This window comes from Carassius auratus, chromosome 45, assembly GCF_003368295.1.
Source record: "Carassius auratus strain Wakin chromosome 45, ASM336829v1, whole genome shotgun sequence".
NCBI lineage: Eukaryota > Metazoa > Chordata > Actinopteri > Cypriniformes > Cyprinidae > Carassius > Carassius auratus.
The window spans coordinates 13,583,221-13,603,512 of NC_039287.1; the positions used below are offsets into that span (position 1 = coordinate 13,583,221).

The 20,292-nt window shown below is 37.4% G+C and overlaps 3 protein-coding genes across 10 annotated transcripts in view; all 3 read left to right on the plus strand.

Annotated features, from left to right (window-relative positions):
* Window positions 1-20,292, plus strand: part of LOC113063326 (nesprin-2-like) — a 603,140-nt gene that overhangs the window by 171,395 nt on the left and 411,453 nt on the right. The gene's annotated exons all lie outside the window — the stretch shown is intronic.
* On the plus strand, window positions 2-4,981 carry LOC113063333 (uncharacterized). Of its 4 annotated transcripts, XR_003278665.1 has the most exons (7): window positions 2-273; window positions 2,024-2,230; window positions 3,760-3,992; window positions 4,155-4,255; window positions 4,342-4,498; window positions 4,770-4,858; window positions 4,951-4,981. XR_003278665.1 is itself a non-coding variant. In XM_026233655.1 (6 exons), exons 1-6 carry the CDS (start codon window positions 165-167, stop codon window positions 4,785-4,787), a joined length of 825 nt encoding a protein of 274 aa, XP_026089440.1. In that variant the 5' UTR covers window positions 2-164; the 3' UTR covers window positions 4,788-4,935. The 4 variants fall into 4 exon arrangements, 3 of the variants coding, with proteins under 3 accessions (XP_026089440.1, XP_026089439.1, XP_026089441.1); XM_026233655.1 differs by lacking the exon at window positions 4,951-4,981 and having other exon boundaries at window positions 4,770-4,935; XM_026233654.1 differs by lacking the exon at window positions 4,951-4,981 and having other exon boundaries at window positions 4,778-4,934.
* On the plus strand, window positions 5,307-19,396 carry LOC113063330 (G2/M phase-specific E3 ubiquitin-protein ligase-like). 5 transcript variants are annotated; one of them, XR_003278664.1, is made up of 10 exons: window positions 5,307-5,584; window positions 5,672-5,839; window positions 5,923-6,077; window positions 6,194-6,519; window positions 6,614-6,792; window positions 6,927-7,099; window positions 7,191-7,405; window positions 7,832-7,871; window positions 19,108-19,199; window positions 19,306-19,366. XR_003278664.1 is itself a non-coding variant. In XM_026233646.1 (9 exons), the coding sequence occupies exons 1-8, from the start codon at window positions 5,546-5,548 to the stop codon at window positions 7,867-7,869; spliced, it is 1,293 nt and encodes a 430-aa protein (XP_026089431.1). In that variant the 5' UTR covers window positions 5,307-5,545; the 3' UTR covers window positions 7,870-7,871; window positions 19,108-19,396. The 5 variants fall into 5 exon arrangements, 4 of the variants coding, with proteins under 4 accessions (XP_026089431.1, XP_026089434.1, XP_026089433.1 ...); XM_026233646.1 differs by having other exon boundaries at window positions 19,108-19,396; XM_026233649.1 differs by having other exon boundaries at window positions 7,835-7,871; window positions 19,108-19,396.

The window sequence follows — 20,292 nt, forward strand, 5'->3', positions numbered from 1 at the left end:
AGCAACCAATCAACTGTCGCCTCAATTTGAAGCGCCAACTGTCACTGGACAGTTCGAGATGAAGGCTTTATCCCGCTTTATTTACTTCTGTGGGCTTCTGAGGCGCTGATTGAGGGTAATGACTGATTGGCACTGTGGTGATCATTGTTGTGCAAAACATACAAATGGCAGACATTGCAAATATTTTAAGAAAACTAGCCAATGATGTGGATAGTGGTTCAAATTCTCATGTCCCAGACCGACCAACTCCAGGAGGACATAACGCCGTGGACGGTAAGAAAAGTTGCTTATCTCTTTTCTCAGATTTTGTAGTTCGTCTGTATGATAATGTGTTTGTTCACATATGACTTATGCCAATATTACATATAATTTGACATGTGATAAATAACATTACCCATTTTGAAACGAGGCATTTGTCGCGCCGCGCACGGTGTAACTGAGGTATTATTTTAGTCAGACACCTGCCTCATCCTGGCCTAGTCTCACACACACAGGCGTGCATAAAACCAGTGTTGCTGACGAAGCACTTTTGTGACTTTATTTTTTGCGTAAGCCTTCGCTTTATATCCAGTTGAAAAATATCGCCAATATCGGTCTTGCTCTCCCAGTACAGGATCGTCTCTGTGTTGATCGTCTCGTCGGTGTTTTGGCAGAAGCTGTACATTGCCCCCAGCTGATTCATTTGTCGTTTGTTTCGATGCTGCGCTGTGCTTTAATATTTAAAAAAATATATAGCCGCTCTTTAACCTTGGTGTATGGTGAATTTTTTTTTTTTCTTTTTTTTTTTTTTTTTTTTTTTCAGATCATGTCACAGTTATAAATCAAGATTTTAGCAGGTCAGTGATTGCTGGTATAATGGGTCGCGTTTATTCACTATTTATATTGCTCTGTTAAAACCGAAAACCAAAAATGACTTTATTGGGGATTCAGTTTATTATTAAATATAGTATGTGACAATTTAGAGAATTACGTCACGAATATTATCACGTGACACCCTTCTAAATGTAATAAAGGGGATTTAAGAAAACTACACTTATCTATAAAATATTTTGAAAGTATTTAATTTCATTTGATTAAATAAAACAAACCACAGAAGTCCTGGACTATCCTGTACAATATGTACTGTCAATTAAAGGAGCTCTAAGCGATATTGTGTGTTTTTTAGGCCAAAACATTTTGTCACCGCAAACTTCTCAGTATTTGCTAGCTGCCTGTCCCGTGAACACCCTGTAAAAAAGTTGACAGCCCATGCTCCACAAGGGGCAAGAAAAACAAAACAAACTGGGCTAATCTGCACCACGAAACATGGCAAACTGTTCTAGCCAATAACCGAGAAGGATTTAAGGGTGGGGTTTGGGGGGTTAGTGCGTGGATGAGGAGGAGGGGAGGGTCTAGCTAGAGTTTTGTTTGACAATACTTTGAACGTCAACAAGAAGTGACATCACCCAACATCGCTTAGATCACCTTTAAATGAGCATCAGCAACCACCACTTTCTTTAACCGCTGATTCTGTTAAAGAAAGTGAGCACCATGCCATAAGGCAAAAGTGATAACTAAGTGGTTTCGGGGACCAGAATGTTGAAATTTTGGGTACATGGCCTGGAAACTCCCCAGATCTTAATCCCATTGAGAAGTTGTAATCAATCCTCAAGAGGCAGGTGGACAAACAAAAACCCACTAATTCTGACAAACTCCAAGAAGTGATTATGAAAGAATGGGTTGCTATCAGTCAGGATTTGGAGCATGCCCAGTCGAATTGCGGAGGTCCTGAAAATGAAGGGCCAACACTGAAACACTGATATAGGAGATGGGGAGTATTTTCAGATGCAGCTGTAGTCTCTCAAATTCCTGTCGGATATCTATGTTGGTCTATTAAGGTCTATATATACAAATGCTATAGTACAAAAACTTCTGTCATATGTTTTTTCAACTTTATTTTTCAAAATAGCTGCAGTTTAAAAGCATTTTTAAAATGTCATTGTTATGGGTTGTTTACATTTGACATTTGTTTTCAAATTTACAGTTGAAGTAAATAGACTTTTCGCAAGCTATGGAGCAGAAGCCAGCAGGAGACCTTTAAGTCGTCGTAGTCGTTCTACAAGACCTCGCAGTAGCTTCACAAGAGTTTTCTGCTGCTTAAGTAGAATGACACAAAGTGTTGCACCAACAAAGTTTGAAAGGGAGGAACTGGAAGCTACAGGACTTGGAGAGAAAAAGGTTACATTTTTTGGTGGGTATTGTGTAAGTTAGAGCCCTGCATTTCAGCCCGAGCCCGACGGGCCCCGACTTATTTATGCCCCTCGGGCCGGGCTTCGGGCCAATTTTCACATTATAGCTAACATGCAGGCCGGGCCTCAGGCCTTTTTGGGTTATCCTTCTATTTATATTTTTACACACTAACAAAAGAAATAAAATAGAAGTTGACGTCGACGATAGAAAAACAATTATAGAAAGACATTTCATAACCTCATAACTTCCATAATCTGATAATTCAACCCGTTATAATTAAACTGACATACTGACATGACAGTCTCACACACGCGCACGCACGCTTTTCCGTCAGCGTGACCCACGATTATACTTCACTCATATCCACTTATTGTAGTAGTAGCTATTACATGCCTCTAAATGAATGTATTAATAATAGCCTAGTTGGCCAACTAATAATTATAAAATGATGAGTCATGTAGCGGCGAGCATGCATTTCTGTGTCTGCACCTGTTGCTGCGGGCCATGCAGCAAAGAGAGTGCTGGCCGAGTCTGAAAACATTGTGGAGCAGGACGAGGATGACGACGATGATTTACAGCAATATATGCGCCTCAATCACAACACGGAAGGTGATGGACGAGATGTGCTGCTATGGTGGAAACAGCACGAGACCCTGCTACCGCTACTGTCAAGACTGGCTCGCTCTGTGTTTAATGTCCCGGCAGCAGTGATAGAAGAGAAGAGGACGGGGTTAAAACCTTCCACTCTGGAGGCTATTCTTTTTCTCCACGATGCTCTGTAAGAGACTGTTCTAACTTTTCATTTGACTGGACTTTATTTTCATTTAACTGTTGGAACTAATGGAAAAAAGAATGGACATGTTCTGTGGTGCATTTTTGAGGTAAGATAACCTGCAAGTTTGTTTTTAATTAATTTAATTTGTTTAGATTCATTTCTCATTTCGTTTGTGAGCGCTGTTGCGAGCCTGCCTCAGTATTTCAATTTTTTTATTTTATTTTACTCACTGTGGTTTAATAAACATTTATTAAACTAACTGTATGTGTGATATGCTTGAAGTGTTTTATATCTATGGATTTTATTGTAGCCAAGTAAAGTATTAGCGTTAATTTGAGAGGCTTAATTGATTAAATATGTTTTAGGCTACTTGCTGTCGGCTCGGCTGTTTAACGTTAATCGTCTTTTTTTTTTTTTTAAATGCTTCAAACATTTTTCTAAACTAACTTGATAACGAAATGAAAAGAAACATAACACAAAACTGACCCCTTTTTTAATTGCTGCAAATAGGACAGGCTTCCGCTGTGTAATAAAATAAATAAATAAAAACACGGGCTCGGGCCGGACTCGGGCTGATAATTCTGATGAGCTGTCGGACAGGGGTCGGGCTAGGGCCTGAGCGTCTCGGGCCAGGGCTGGGCTCGGGCCTAGATTTGAGGCCCGTGCAGGGCTCTAGTGTAAGTTTTTGTTTTATAGACAAAAGTTTTTAAACCAAAGTTCTAAAAAAATGTTGCTTTATCTTTTCCTTTTTACAGGCGATGAAAACAATGCAGAAGATTTCAAAAACTACATTCTAACGACATATCCAAAACTTGGTGACTGTGGGGGATTTGAGATTTTAAAAACATCAGGCATGACCCGATCTAGGAATCTGGTGGTGTTGCCTTGCCCAAACACAGGGTACACAATTAAGGCTCTAAAAGAAAATATGGGACATGCTGTCATCTACATACGTCCTATGCAAAAAGACATAGAACTGTCCAGTTCTGTAAGTTTTTTTTTTTTTTAATACTACAGTAAATTACTTATTTGCTAAATTCTATGCTTATTACATTTTAGGCAACACATGTTTTTTTATCGTAATGTAAGTTTATTTGTTTTATTTTCATTTACAGTTATCTAAAATTCTGAGATTGCTTTTTAATTTAAGGTTGTCTGTGAATCTCCCATGCTTGGGCCAATGGAGAGATGTCTTACCTGTGAAAAACAGTTCAATTTCAATGAACTTAAGGTTCACATTGAGAGCTGCAGGTATGGAGAACATTGACTGGTCATAATCTTGATTTAATATTCAGTTTCTTATTAGGGAAAAAAAATTTAATTTCATGTTTTTGAAGGCCTAGGACTGAATGTTCCAATCACCTGCCACCAACATTAGAGAACGAACACCTAAATGCACAGACTTCAGACAGTGATTCACTCATCAACCAGTCTCCCACTGAGGAAAATACTGACCAGCTGTTCATCGATTTAACAGATGAAAAAACGGACATGGTAAATTTCAAGTTTACATTAAGAGCTTGTGCTACAATCAAACATTTTCTTCTGCCATAACTTCAGTTTGTAGGTTCACAATATTAGCATTTCAAAATGCTTCTTATTTTTCTAAAAAAATATATAAATAAAAATTTGCTACTTGTTGTATATGTTCATCAAACTGAAGAAGAGAGTGGTCTTGTGGATCATCCACATTTATTTGGTACAGGTTTTATGGTAGATGCTCTTAGGAGTGTCTTTTAATATTTCTTAATTCCTATATCAAAAGATTGCCAGGAATCTTTAAGTGAATGGCGGAGGATGCGTGAGGAGCAGGATGATGAATATAATCAGTCTTTGATAGCAGATCAAGCCAAAGTATGTAGGGTAAACTTTATAACAGACATCCTCTGATGACATTGTGTAATCTTTCTGTCTGCATTACAATATGAATTTGTAATTTGTTTCAGGAACTGCAGAAGATGAATAGCGAAGAATCTGAAAATAGACGCAGAAAGGTCAGTCTAAGTTGAGGAAATTGGGATGTTGCTGCCTTTAAGACATTATATATTTACTTTTAATGACTTGTGTGTATTTGCGTAGCAGATGCTTAGAAGATAACTTAAAGCAAATTACAAGCTGAAGAATTCTACAAAAGTATCATCATAGAGAAAGTAATACTAGGGCTTTAATTCAGAGTTAATAGGTTAGTCAGAAAAAATATAATTAAACTTGGACAGACATGCACATGTGCAAAATATTGTTGCTGTTTTTCCTTATTCCATGATTTTGAGCTCTTTGGATAGTTATTAAAAGATCATTTAGGCATTGAGGGAAAGGGAGTGATTAAAAGTCCTGGTAATTGATTTTATTACGCGTTGTGACAGTGCTACAAGGCACCGCACACCGAGACAAAAAAAGACTTGTGTTTTGTTTACTATTGCAGTTTGATTTTGAAACTTGCCTGCATTATTTTAGGCTATTGATGAGAGATGAGCGCAAATCGCAAGTTTACCTGAACTTGCTCATGGTGTGCCACTAAAAGTAAAATATCCAAGCGGCTTAATGAGGACCAGGAAATTTGTTTTAAGTGAATCAATTAAGGTTGGTAAGGTTTATTTTATAGTAGTTTTTTTTTTTTTGGTGTGCAAAGTCTTCTGTGTTTAAATGTGAAATAATCCAAATGTCTAGGCACTGTTTGACTTTGTTGGAGAAGTGGAGGACGCTACAGAATGGTTCCAGATTCAGGAAGCCTTATCACCACCTCTTAGAAAAGACCTATGTGGAACCATTTTTGAAAGAAATATCAGAGGGCCAACCACACTTTTTGTCCAGTGGATTTCCTCCGAAGACGTAGAGGTAGATTTACAAAGTGTTTCTTTTTTTTTCTTTTTTTCAAATCTTTCAAAGCTTGTCATTTACTGTTTTATGTAATTCATTAGTTTATGCAGACCATTCTTGCACCTGATGGCAATGACAACCATAATAAAGCTGATTATAATTCTGGGACTGTCAGCCCTTTGGATCAACCTAGCACCTCTAATGAACACCTGGCATCGTTCTCCCCTTGTTCAGAGCAGGAAGAGACTGTCCAGAAGTATGAATTAAAATGTTATAGTACCAGTTAACCCATAGCCCCCTCTATACCTGGATCCCATTTGATATACAATGTCATCATTTATCATTTGCATTCATAATAATATTCTTTTCCAGGACCAACCTTCAAACAATACTGAGTCTCCTTTCAGCCAAGATAGATGATGACAGTCCCACTAGTAATCAGATCAATGTTGTAAGGGATTATAAAGGCAATACCCACAACATACTGAGAAGCACTGTTCAGGCTTTTAGTCGGCGACGATTTAACCTCGGAGCTAGACTGGATGTGATTTTTGTTGATGATACAAAAGTGGCAGAGGGGGCTGTGGACTGTGGTGGTCCCACTAGAGAGTACCTCAGATTGCTCCTTAAGGCTGTCCAACAGTCTAGCATATTTGTGGGCCCTGAAAATAGTAAGAGGTTGCGGCTTGACAGTGAAGGTAAGCATATGAACTAAAGGTCTTATTTAAAATGATTTCATAACATTTAAGTCATTGTAGTTAATTTAAAATATCTTGGTAATTTTCTTTACAGCTTTGCACAAAGGTCTTTACAGGCAGATATCTCAAATGATATCAGTTTGTATAATTCTTGGAGGAATGGGGCCACATTTCTTTTCAGAAAAGCTCTTTCTCCAAGTTTGTGGTAAACCCACCCGTCCTGCAACCTTGGATGAAGTAGATGATGAGACCTTTAAAGAAATGCTTTGCAAAGTAAGTATTTTTCTTAAACTGCAGTGAGCAAAATTTGGAAGTTATGCTGGAAGAGTACCCCATTAATACAGTGTTATTTGTATTTTAGCTGCAACATGACGTGTGTGTGTGGGTTTTTTTTTTTTTTTTTTCAGATAAAAGAAGCCGAAACTCTTCCAGAAGCCAAAGCTGCCATTGATCTGGCAGAAGATTGCCTGTCCATAATTGGAGCCTTTAGATCCATTAGTACTCTTAAGCAGCGGGACATGCTGGTACAGTCAGCTGTGGAGTATTATGTTGATGGGAGATGCAATGTTGCACTGCAACAGTACGTAGTATCAAACACTTTCTTGTTTGTTGAAATTGTTTTCATACCTTGTTCTTTGTACATGCTACATGGTGGTTTTTTTTTTATACAGGTTTGTCGATGGTTTTAACACCCTTGGACTTCTTCAAGAAATGCAGACACACACAGATCTGTTTCGCATCATATTTGTTGAAGACAAAAAACCACTGCGATCTTCAGACCTGACATCACTTTTTGAAGTAAACCTGTCAGATCAAGACACCTATAAGAGAGAACTAGAGACCAGGACCTTGTGCTTCTGGAGAGACTGGATCATTGATGTTGAAGGTATTTTTATTTTTTAATTTTTTTACATATTTTGTCCTATGAAGTTTTATACACAAATTCTGTATTCACTAAAAGTGTGATATAAATGATTATAAAGTGGTTAATCCAACAGGTTAATGTAAGTGACATTTCACACAAATATTGATAGATCTTATCTCTATCTCGGTTCCAAAGGAAGAGAGCAGTTAGAGATGTCATTGCTTGTCTTAAATAACAATATTAATACTAAATTGTATTTCAGACATTATTGCAAATTTTGCATTTGTGCTGTCAATACTGAACCATTGCATTTCTAAAAACATTGCACAGTAGCAGTTTCTGGTCTCATTGACTTCCAGTATGTATTTTTTCCTACTATGGATGTCAATGAGACCAGAAACTGTCTGGTTACTGATATTCTTCTAAATATCTTCCTTTTCTGTTCAGCAGAAGAAAGAAATTCATACAGGTTTGAAACAACATGAGGGTGAGTATATGAATTTTCATTTCAAAGTGGAGTATCCCTTTAAAGGTATAGTTAAACCATGAATTAAATTTACCCAATAATTTACTTACCCTCATGCCATCCTAGGTGTACAACATCTTCCTTTCTTCAGCCAATTAAGAGGTGGAGAAACAATTCAATATGAACTGCTAGGATTTTGTTAAATGTTAATCACAACAATGCCATAACAAAGCTATGAAAAGTCAGAATTTTATTTATTATTTCTCCAATTGTGTTTGGCTGAAGAAATGAAGACATCGTACACCTAGGATGGCATGAGGGTGAGTAAATTATGGGGTAAATTTCATTAGGGTGGAGTTTAAATGCATTGTTGTTTGAAAATACTGTGTTTTTTGTTGTTTTTTTTTTGTTTTTGACAACATGAAATGTTACAGTTTTATTGCTCCGTGACAATGCACTATAACCAGTCAAGTTCATACTACAAGATTTGTTATTTTCTGAAAGCATTAGAAAAAAAACTAATGTAAACATTAACACATTAGTAATTGATGCATGACAGTTAATCTCGTCATACTGACATGGTTAATTCCAACTTTTAATGAGTTTAAAATGTTGTTTACAGTGTGTTAATGCATAAATTAAATGCTTTTTCAGATATTACTGTTGTCTGATTCCTGATCAACAAATACAATGTCTGTCTGATATGCACATATTGTTACAAACTGCTCCGAGACACAAAGTTTGAGGATCCAAATGCAGTTTATTTTAAGTGTTATTCAGAATCGTAATCAAAATACAGGCAAAGGTCATACACAGGCAGGCAATCCAACAAACAGACAAGTCCAGAGGGTGAGGCAGAAATAGGAACACCAGGACACGGGCAGAGATCAAGAACCAGGAACAACGACGACTAAAACGCTCAGAAATGCAGTGGAATAACGTACCAGACTTCGCAAAGAGAAGACTATGATTCACCAATCATTTGTTTTACAGCAAGAACGGTTTCCATGTAGACAGATAATACATCTGAGAAAGGTACATCCGGGTTTGGTAGTGTTGCCAGCTCTTCTTCGGTCAAGCCTCGAGGCAGATCCAACTCGGGAACATGAACACCTTCTGCTTGTTGCCCTTGAATATCTTCCCTGACTTCATCATCAATGTCAATCTACAACAGTTTCAGTATGAATAAATAATTTAGAAAACTTAATTAAAAACAATTAAATTAATTGATCAGTACTTAAGTTTACATTTTTACTCTTAGATTTTTCATTGTCAATTTATCAGTGAAGAAATAAATGGGAAAAAAAAGGACCATCCTTCTATAAAAGTAAAGTATTTAAAGGTGCCTTATGCAACTTGGAGCCACCTATAGGCAATTAGTTTAATTACACTTGTAATGGTTACTAACTGAGTTTGATTGACAGCTTTGCCTTTATTGACGTTTTTAAATCTGAAACGTCCAAAAAGCAACAAAATTGTCTCTTTTGCAGAGATCACAATGAATGTTTGCGAACTAACTAGCTAACCTGATGAATGGGGTATTACATTACTGTACCTGTCCAATAGAAACGTGGACAACTCTGCATCGCTCTTCAATCCAAATGCAAACCTCATCTGCTGCCATCTGACAAACGCCAAACCCAGATTTACTCTGGTTTTACTCCGGGCTTTATCTGATGCTCTCTTTGCATTGCTATATTATCTTCTTTTTTTGGCAAGCTCTGTCGCTAGTAGGGCTTTCGTCCGCCATTACTTTAACAAAATATTGGGCGTGTTTGTAACTCTGTGTACCTGCCCTCAAAGCCTGTCATTGGCTATCACCTCACACACACCCTTACAAATGTACAGGCCACAAAACGTCCCGACTCCAATATATGCTGGCTACCAAGGCAGTGGGGGGAATGTCAGTTCTGACACTCTGCCAGATACTATGTTTTAGGGTGTACTCACACTAGGCACGGTTGCCATGAACCGGGCCCGAGTACGATTGTCCCCCCTCCCTACTCCCCCTCTGGCCTGCACTCACATATAGGGTTTCAGCATTCGTGCCGGAGCACGCTTACGTCATTATGGTGCGACGGTTTCGGGATAAACAGGAAGAGCGGCGCTCTCTGAACACAATGGAGTCCATCGCTCTGTTTTCTTTGTGGATAATTTTGTGTTGTTTGGTCCACAGCCTGTTGTTAAACAGATGTGTCGCCTTAGTGGCGCGAAAATTTTCACGTAATTGTGCTGCTCGTATGAGGATGTTTGCAAGGTACCAGCTGAAGTGCAGCAAGGACTTTGCAGTTTTTAGTTTTTATGCGTTTTGCACCTCTCCCGTAGACCAAAGCGACCCTTTCCCTGCCATGTTGGTTTTGGAGCGTCGCAAAACCGTGATGCAAAGCGTCCTTTTCCGTGCCCCGGCACGGTTAGCGCTCACACTGCATGCGAACCGCGCCCGAGTCCAACTGAACCGTGCCCTGGCCCACCTCTTCCAAGCGGGCCAGGGCCGGCCAATCGAGCCGCGCCCGGGCACGGTTCGGAGCACTCACACTAGTCAAATGAACCGCGCTTTGGTGGTCAAACGCACTCGGGCACGGTTCAAACTGGCTAGGGTGAGTACACCCTTAACGTTAGCTGATGACATATAAGGGTTATTATTGGATATTTTATTATGGAACAAGTTGCATAAGGCACCTTTAACTAAACCCACTGCATAATTACCTGATTTGAGCCTTCCTTCTCATGATTTGACCAAAGCTGCAGCGGAGTTCTGTTGCCAGCAGATCTTAGACTGTGACTATTCCAGGCACTCTGAAATTCTTGTAGATGCCTCTGAATTTGTGGTATGTAAGACCAGTGCAACAAATCCACTTCCTGGTCCGGATTATGCCATCCTTCATCTTCCAACCGACGATAGGTGGTGTAGAAGAGGTCTGTTACTTGGTCAAAGACATCTCTCCACAACCGCTCAATTCTTACATAAAAAACAAACAAACTTCAGTTAAAAAAAGTTCAGTGAAGGAAAATGCTATTCATGTGGCTACAAGGTAACAAGCTTTCTGGTTGTGCACACTTCTTTCTGTGATGTGTGACTGTCTGTTTGCTCCTCTGGTTCTTATCATGAAGCGGGCAACCATTACATTTTCTCCCCCCTTGTCAGAACGCACTCTAGAGGGAACACCATATGTTTGTACAGCAGACAGGAAGCTTTGCAGCACTGTTTGAGCCTTGTTGTTTGTGGCAACTTTTAAGTACACCACAAGCCAGGAAAAACCATCAATTCCACCATGGATAACAATTCTCCATCTGCAAATTTAAGTATTTAAAGTTTTTCATTTAAGAATACAACATGTATTAAAAAATAACTTGTCCCACACAAGCACACAAAGACTATATGCAATGGCTACAACATTGAACATGATTTTGTGTCCAATAGTACAGGAAAGGTTTTAAGGAATGGCTTTCTTCCTACACCACATAATCACTTATGTCAATAAAAGCATAACATGAAATCATTACATATAACAAGTAGGGCAAGATCAAGCATGCAGACTTTTTTGCATATATTCTGATAATCTGAAAGAATACAAGACTACTACACTATAATTGATAGCTGAAAACATAAAACAAAACAAAATATTTGATAAAACTTTGTGACTGATGGGAATTTTATTTTGTAGACATATGTAAAGGATTATATTTAGGTGTGTAAGAGAGCAGATTATGTGTGACCCTAGACATTAGCAACATTATCCATTAACTTTACCAAAGAAATGCTTAACACCAACTGAATAAGTTTATGATTCCCATCAATGTGCCACACACTGTTGGGAGCTGGTACACTGTAACGTCGGCGTCGGGCTGTCCTAAGACGTAACCTGCGCAGTTCCATTCTTTCCGGATCTACTTGTCTTAATGATGCTAAAAACCTGTGTTCTGCAACAGATTATAACAATAATATTCATATGTTAGATCTTGCATTTTTTTAAGAGAAACTGCACATTTTGGATGCCTTTTTTTAGCAAGTTTTACATCATTTAAATCTGACTCAAATGAACTAGCGGTGCATTGTTATTTCTTGCATAGTGATGGCTATCTATGTTCAAGTAAATCAGATGCATGCAGAAGAAGTGTAATTAGACTGTATTTAAAACATACAGTATAAGACTCACACATTGAGTAACTGCGCTCAATTTGTGCTGGTTTGATTTAATCTTCCCAGTAAAGTGAAACATAACTTGGCTAGTGATTTGACAGTGTCACTCGCCACTGTAATTTTTTTACCCACATTTGCCTGCCCAAATAGGAATAATGCCCAAAACATACAAAAAGGAATTTTGTAAAGGTGTAAATGGAAAAAGCCAATGGTAGGGATGCACCAAAATGTATTGATTTTTAGCCAAAAGAAAAAAGGCCAAGAATATCTGTTAATTTCAAACGCGGATAAGACATTAAAAATGTCATTAGACATAAAATGTTAATATTTGCTACATTTCCTACTTTGAATATGAAGTTCCCTGGATCTTATGTGTCCCAAGATCATCTTGTAGCCAGCATTGGGGTATCTGTGGTGTATTTCCGACACTATTCTATCCAACTCCTCATTCGTAATGGAGGTGTACAAGTCACGTTTCCTAAAAACAAGGCATGTTTTAATTATAGTAAGGCATTACACACACAAGTTTTACGTAATACAATTATATAATAATATTTTAACAAATTCCGACTTTAAAGCACTCATATACATTCGAGAGCCCCCCCCGCCCCCCACCTCCACATCACATAACCAACTTAACTGTAGTAAATATCCAGCCTTATGTTTGTTGTAATGCTGTAGAGCGAGGCGGTTGAGCGAAAGCGGAGGGGTCTTGAATCAGACTGAAGGGGTTGTATTCACAATTTGACACAATATTGATTTAAAAGGGAGTTTATTGATTTAAAAACGATTGTATCCCTTACATGAAGTCAGTCATGCAATTGACTGCTGTAGTTAAACGCGAGCAGGCATATTCTTTTTGGAAACAACATTGATACATTTTCTTTTAAGTGACATACCTTAAGCCATCACGTGCAAGTTTTCGTCGGAATGTCCTTAGCGACACACCGATACATCTTGCCGTTTCTTCTGCTGGTATATCCAACGACTGGTGTTGTTCAAGAATGCTTGGAACTGCAATAGCGTGACGGCTGCTACAGTCCAAGGGACTCAGTCGTTGAATGACACTCTGTGCCTCATCAAACGTGGCCCAAATCCTTCCGTTTATTGTACAGCCACAATTAACCGCTGCATTTGCAACGTCTTCCCTCAACTGTGAAACTCTCCTATATACAAAATGATAATCAGGAGGAGAATTTCTTTCGCAGAAATCAGCTAAAGCTAGCAAATCATCCACTATCCCTCTCCAAACACGATCAGATCCACCGGACATTTTTGCACAACAATTATAATGTTCAAGAATGGCGCCTCAGAAGCCCACAGAAAGCGGGATAAAGCCTTGATCTCGAACTGTCCAGTGACAGTTTGGCGCTTCAAATTGAGGCGACAGTTGATTGGTTGCTCCCACGTGTGTACTGTCCAATGGCATTTTTTAACTCGATTGACAAATGGATAAAGAAAAGCTTTTGGCAAAACGGCAAAGAAAAGCATCTGGCAAATAGAGAGAGAAAAGGAATGCCAAATGCTTTTTTAAAAAAAAAAGCGATTTAACTTGTGCATTTAAATTATTTATTAATGTACTTTTTATTGTTTTATTAATCCACGTTTAAAAACATGAAATACATAAACAGTTTAAATGTGTCTATTTATTCATATATTTAAAATGTTTATATATATATATATATATATATATATATATATATATATATATATATATATACACACACACACACACACACACACAAGCCTAAACAAAGTCAAAATGTCCTCCTCGGGAAGTCTCCCAGGGCACTTATAGTTTTTTTTTTTTTTTATGTTTTAATGTTAATGATAAATTAATGTATTAATAAATTAATGTATGCCTTACTGATAGCAGAGATACACAGAGAGTGACTATGTGTGAATGACTAAATAAGACAACAGTGTTTGCTGGGTTTGAGACTTTATCCCAAGAGGATGTCTGAGTCACAGATAAAAATAGCTTATTATTGTAATACCGTAAGTAATACAGGTATAAGTAAATGACAGACCTTTCATTTTTGGAAAAATGAGCGCTTTAAAAATTAACTAATGACTTTAACTTGATGCATGAATATGCAGCTTTAAACAAATTAAAGTGTACTTACATTACAAAAGATGCAGTGACCTGTTCCTAGTGACTCTTTACATCAATGAATATCAGTGAAATATTGCATATATCAATACAAATTAAAATGTATTTTAATTTTGACAACATTGAGAAGAGACGCAGGATGACTGCTAAGTTGATCACTTACAACAGTGATGTCCTGGAGGACCAGCATCCTGCAGAGTTTATCTCCAGTCTGTCCACACACCTGTCTGAAGTGTGTGATGATCCTGAAGACCTCGATCAGCTGCTTCAGCAGTACAGGATTGAGACTGGAGCTCATCTCTGCAGAGTTTATCTCCTGTCCACACACCTGTCTGAAGTGTGTGGTGATCCTGAAGACCTCGATCAGCTGCTTCAGCAGTACAGGATTGAGACAGGACCTTAACTCTGCGATCAGGACTAGAATAGAAAGAATAAAAAAAAAATATATATATATATATATATATATGGTGTATGGTTTAATATCTGAGAATGGATAAGGGAGAAAAAATAAATGATCACTTAAATATTACATAGGTTTGTATGAATTAATGTACATACAAATTAACTATACAGTCAAGATAAATCTATCAGTTATGAACAGCCATACATTAATGATAACGAGATTTGATAAGCGTATCTAGCCGAGGTATTGTATTATGCTATATTAATCTTCGTTTATGTTGCTATTTAGGACTTTATAAGAGACATTATACGGACTTAACGTAACTCCATTAGACTACGTTATGTACGTTAGGCCTAACGTTAATGCTCGCTGTCAAACAACAAGAAGACAAAAAAGGAAATGAAACCCAATAAACACCGCAATGGACGTAAAAAATGTTAATTTAATGAATTCATGTGAAAGGATATATTACCAGAGATTACGTTACATCAGAAAACGATCGGAAGTCTGCCGTTAAAACCGTTGGTCATTTAAAAAAGCCCCTAGCAACATTGTTAATCAAAATTAAAATGTGTAAATTAATTCCTATTAAATAATTAATTCACAACTATTTTGACGAATTTTAAAAATTGTAATGAAAAATTAAGAAATTAACTGAGAAATTTAAAAAGCTTACCTGGTTGAGCGGAGCTGGTCGGTATCAGTTGAAGTCGGAATGACAGCTCATTAACTATGCAGAGTTCCGGCAGTTCCTGCTCTCATTGGCTAGAATTAATCACATGCTGAAGAGCTGACGCAAATTTGATATATTATATTATAAATTTTTTCCTTCCAGAAATATTTAATAATTAAACGATTGATCATGAATCGTATCCAAAATAAATAAATACATTTATTTAACCTTTTTTTTTTTTTTTACATAATATGTGTGTGTGCTGTGTATATTTATTATGTGTATATGTTTATCAATTTTCACTGGCTACAAATTGCTGCTCACATTAAATTCAAGGTATTGATGTTTGCATACAAAACCAACACTGGCTCTGCACCCCTTTAACTAAATTCATTACTTCAGACTTATGTCTTTCTAGAAGCTTGCGTGTCACTTTTACAGACTTTTAAATTAAATGTTCCCTCCTGGTGGAATGACCTCCCCATCTCAATCCGAGCAGCTCAGTCCTTAGCCATCTTCAAGAATCGGCTTAAAACACATCTCTTCCATCTTTATTTGACCCTCTAACTTTAGCACTCACTATTCTAATTCTATTCTTAAAAATAGTTCCCCATTTAGACTTCAACTCTATTAATTTACTTGTTTTCTCTTGTTTTCCCACAGTGGGCTTGCCCACAGAAAACCATCATGGGGGCCCAAAAGGGCAAACCCGCTGTGGGCCCGCATGGGCTAACCCACAAGGGGCCCAAAGCGGGTTTTGTGTGGGCAAGCCCACAGTGGGCTTGCCCACACGAACCCCGGTTGGGGCCCCCTGTGGGCAAAACTGCTGTGGGCCCCGCATGGGCTAACCCACATGGGGCCCACGTGGGTTTATTGTGGGTTTGCTCTGCCCACACTGTCCCACAGAAAACCCGCAGTGGGCCCGCGCGGGCATGTTTGCTGGGTAGTGTCTCGCGAGATTTTAACTGGGTTTCCTCTGTTTCAAGCCATTCAATTGGCTGGTAGGTGCTGATGTCGATTCAACTGAGAAAATTGATCCGCGTCATGGTACAAGCGAAGTCTGAATGGTTTGGTATGGTAAACTTGAAATGAAATCCCGCAACCGTGAGTTTGTTAAACTGTTGTCACTGAACAGGACTTTTTGTGATTCGCGTAATGGTGTTAATACCAGCTGGAAACGAGACCTGCGCTTGTGCTTTTGCCAGGGTGTCATCGTCACAAAGGTGAAAATGTTTACCTGTTAACTGGCCATCATATACGTTTAGTGCTTGTGTAACTTGATCCGGGCTACTGTTATTACATTAGCTCAGAGCCTCTGTTCATGGTTGACTTGCCTTACATTTCTCAGAGCTGGTGGGTCTAAATCACAGGAGGGGTCTAAACCAATCCGAGATAGCCTTACGACATCCAATAATACAGCTAACTTGTAGGAATGAATGAAAAATAGTGAGCAATTTTGAAAAGCTGCTGAGTGTAAATCGTACTTGTTATTGCGGTGTAAAATATGAGTGAATGAGTGCACTTGATAGCATCCACTTAGTTTTTGGACCACCACAAATGGGTGTCCCTTGAAAACTATACTATTTGAGGGTACAGAGTGATGGATTTTAGATTCAGCGCAAGTGCTATGTATAGCAACGTTTTAAATTTCTACGTTATATTCCTCAGTACCAATAGGCCATAGCCAATCAGTATTGAGCAGGGCAGCGCTTCAGATTTTCCCGCCTGACCGGTGTTTCTCGCTCAGAATGGCGTCGAAGTGAATTTGATGACGTACATCAGCTGTTTTCGCGAGGGGAAAAAAAACGCCCTTAACATTTCGGTATTTAGTTTTAGTTAGGTTGTTTGTATGTAAGTGTATGTGTTTACATGTATAATGATTCTTATCTCTAATATAATTAAACTTAAAATACCAAAAGGCTGATTAATCCATATAAATGTTACTTACCAACCACTTGACGAACTGACGACAAACTACAAACAAACTTAAAGACGACTAATTAACTTTTAAAACAACAGTAGTAGAAACAGACATGTAATGAATGAACAGGAACTTAATATATATAACTGGTTCTATTTACAGGTTATTAATGTGGGGAAAATGATCCAAAAATGTTGAGGGTACAGTAGGCTGAGGAAATCACAATGGTTATCTGATACAAATCACAACGGTCATCGCATATATGTAGCCTACTGTCACGTGACATTCATTCGTATATATTTTTTATTATTTTTCCTGAGCTTAATACAGGAAACCCAATGTGTTCATGTTTAGAGATGTTATAATTAGGGCCGGGACTCGATTAAAAAAATTAATCTAATTAATTAGAGGCTTTGTAATTAATTAATCGAAATTAATCGCATATAAATATTTGACCTGAGAACAGTGAGAAGTATTTTTTTTCACATGGATTTATAGTATAACATTGAATAATGACTGAATACATAAGCTTAAGCAACAAAATATTGTTTATTTTTGTTCAACCAAGTCTAGCAGACCAGTGCAATTTTTGCCATGAAGTGTAACAATAGCATATTTAGAAACAATTTAGAAATACATTTCAGAAATTCAGGAAGCTTATAGGTGCTGGAACCTTCTGTAAAGTGTTTTTTTAAGTAATACACAATACTGTCAATTACATTCAGAACATTGGAAACACTGACTATTAGAAAACAGCTCTCTGTTGCTTCGGAGGCCATAACATACTAAGTCCAACTCTCAATAACCTTGGCCAAAACAATAAAGAGTTCAACATAAACTGTTGCACCAACAAAATAATACATAGTTCAACATATGTTTTGTGTTGAGGTGATACTTGAGGCTCGATGTATTGCGGTGATATGCGAACGCTAGTTGGTGCTCCAGTATAATCGATCCGCCGAAACTCATCCAGTGAGAAACGTTCCGCGGTGCAAAAATAAGTTATTAAAAATGCGGGAATTTTTTTTTCTGTAATTAATTAATCTTAGTTAATGCGTTATTTTTTGTGTAATTAATTAATCTCAATTAACGCGTTAAAGTCCCAGCCATAGTTATAATTATTGCTATAGTTTAATGGTTTAATATTGCTTAGAGTGAGGGTTATCTCAAGGATATAATGTCAAAGGTTACTTGTTTGCTACCTCTGTTTTTATTTGTAAATGTAATGGGTGTGTAGTTTTTCACCATATGTTGAAGATATTTTAAAATATATATTTTTTTTATTAGTTATTATATTTATTAGCCATTTTTAATTTAATTTGACAATACTAAAAGAGTATGAAAATATTGAAATCTCTCAGTGTGTCACATTACACTTGCCCTGAATATTTCAGTGCCACACAATTTGCCATAGTGGCAACGGTAATTTTTATTAAAAAAAATTTCTCTTCATGAAAATGGATATTTGGCAGTAAAGCGCTTAAGTTAAGTTGGGATGCGAATATAAATGTGTTTAAACAACATCTGTGTTAAATGTAAAAATAAATATATGAAAATATTTAGTATTCTGACAGCTTATCTGAGTTGGGTCTTTATAGCCTTTGCTTTTCTTTATATTTGCTCATTAAAATTTAGCATATTCCATAGAACTAAACATTTGTAGGTCATGGTAGCCACAGGTAAAACCATGAATGGCTATTTCTTTTTCTTTTCTATACAAGTCTGGTATTCATGAAAAACAGTAACCTGAACACATTTAGTATGGAGAAAAATGCAAAAATTACCATAGCTTCATAACAAACAATTTTTATTATATTCCATTATTTCTGTAACCGTTAATACAGGCTTGAGTCGTGTCTTACTGTGGATGTCTGATGGCAAGTTGGATGTAGTGATTTTTACAATGCCAACTCACAGATGTTTTATTGTTATTATTAACTGTGTATTATATTTATTCCTTTTGATATATGAGTGATGTGTGTGGCACACTTTTTCTTTTTCTCTAGTTTCTTTGTTTCTGCTGCCTTGGCTGCACCATCTGTGGAAACCAGACCTGGTGAGGACCCTCTCCTCCATCCTCTTATATCACTCGAACAAGGTAATAAACTGTTAAAATTTAAATTAAATTAAATTAAATGTATGCATTTAGCAGACGACTTACAGTGAATTCAGGCTATCAATTTTTACATATCATGTGTTCCCAGGGAATCGAACTCCCAACCTTGCGCTTGTTATCGCAGTGCTCTACCAATTGAGCTACAGGAGCACTTTAAAAAGATTACGTGTGTGCATTTAGAATGTGCTCTTTCATTGCATGATTCAGTCTATTAAAATACATTCAGAATGATCACCAATTAAAAGACATGGGGGCAGAACATGTGTATATTAATACCCCTTAAATATAGTTAATCAATTTTGGTAAATTTCACATGGCAGAGTGCCTTTTTTCCCTCAAAAAATTACAATATACAAATGTAATCGGTTGTTGTTTTTTTTAACAACAGTTTCATGAACTATACGTTTTATTAAGAGACTTACATTTTTGCACTATTTCGCCAACAAAAATAATTCCAAACAAAGTCACAGTGCTGTTTTGTGTCTCTAAGCAACATGATGGCTTTTCATTGCTGAATGAATCAACTGTTTAAATTACTTGTTTATTAAAAGTTACCTGCTGTCACCTACTGGTGGTTTTTAATGTCACATTTAAAGTATCTTCCTTTTTAATTCAATTACATTCTTTAATGCTTTCTAGAGCCCGACCGATATATCGGCCGGCCGATATTATCGGCCGATATGAGCTAATTGCATTTAAATCGGCATCGGCGTTTATAACGGCCGATGAAACATGAGAAACAGTCTCATATTCTTCACTCATGTTATGAGTGTTGCATAGTTTGCCCACCAGAGGGCGGTCTGCAGCTCCAGAGTTGCAACAGCGCCAGAAATCCACAAAGAAGAAAGCGATCAGCCAAGCCACCCAGGTGAGTCTGTCGTTCGTCATGTGAAATGATTGTAGATTTAGTTCATACACTGTATATAAAAACGGTGTGGTAGTTCTAGTTAACGGTCCTATCATTATCACTTCTAAATATTCTGTAACATCACTTACAGCCGCTAATGCATTGCTATATTAGATTAGCCACAAAGCTAATACCATGTTTATCAGTGGAAGAGCGCGAACGTTAATA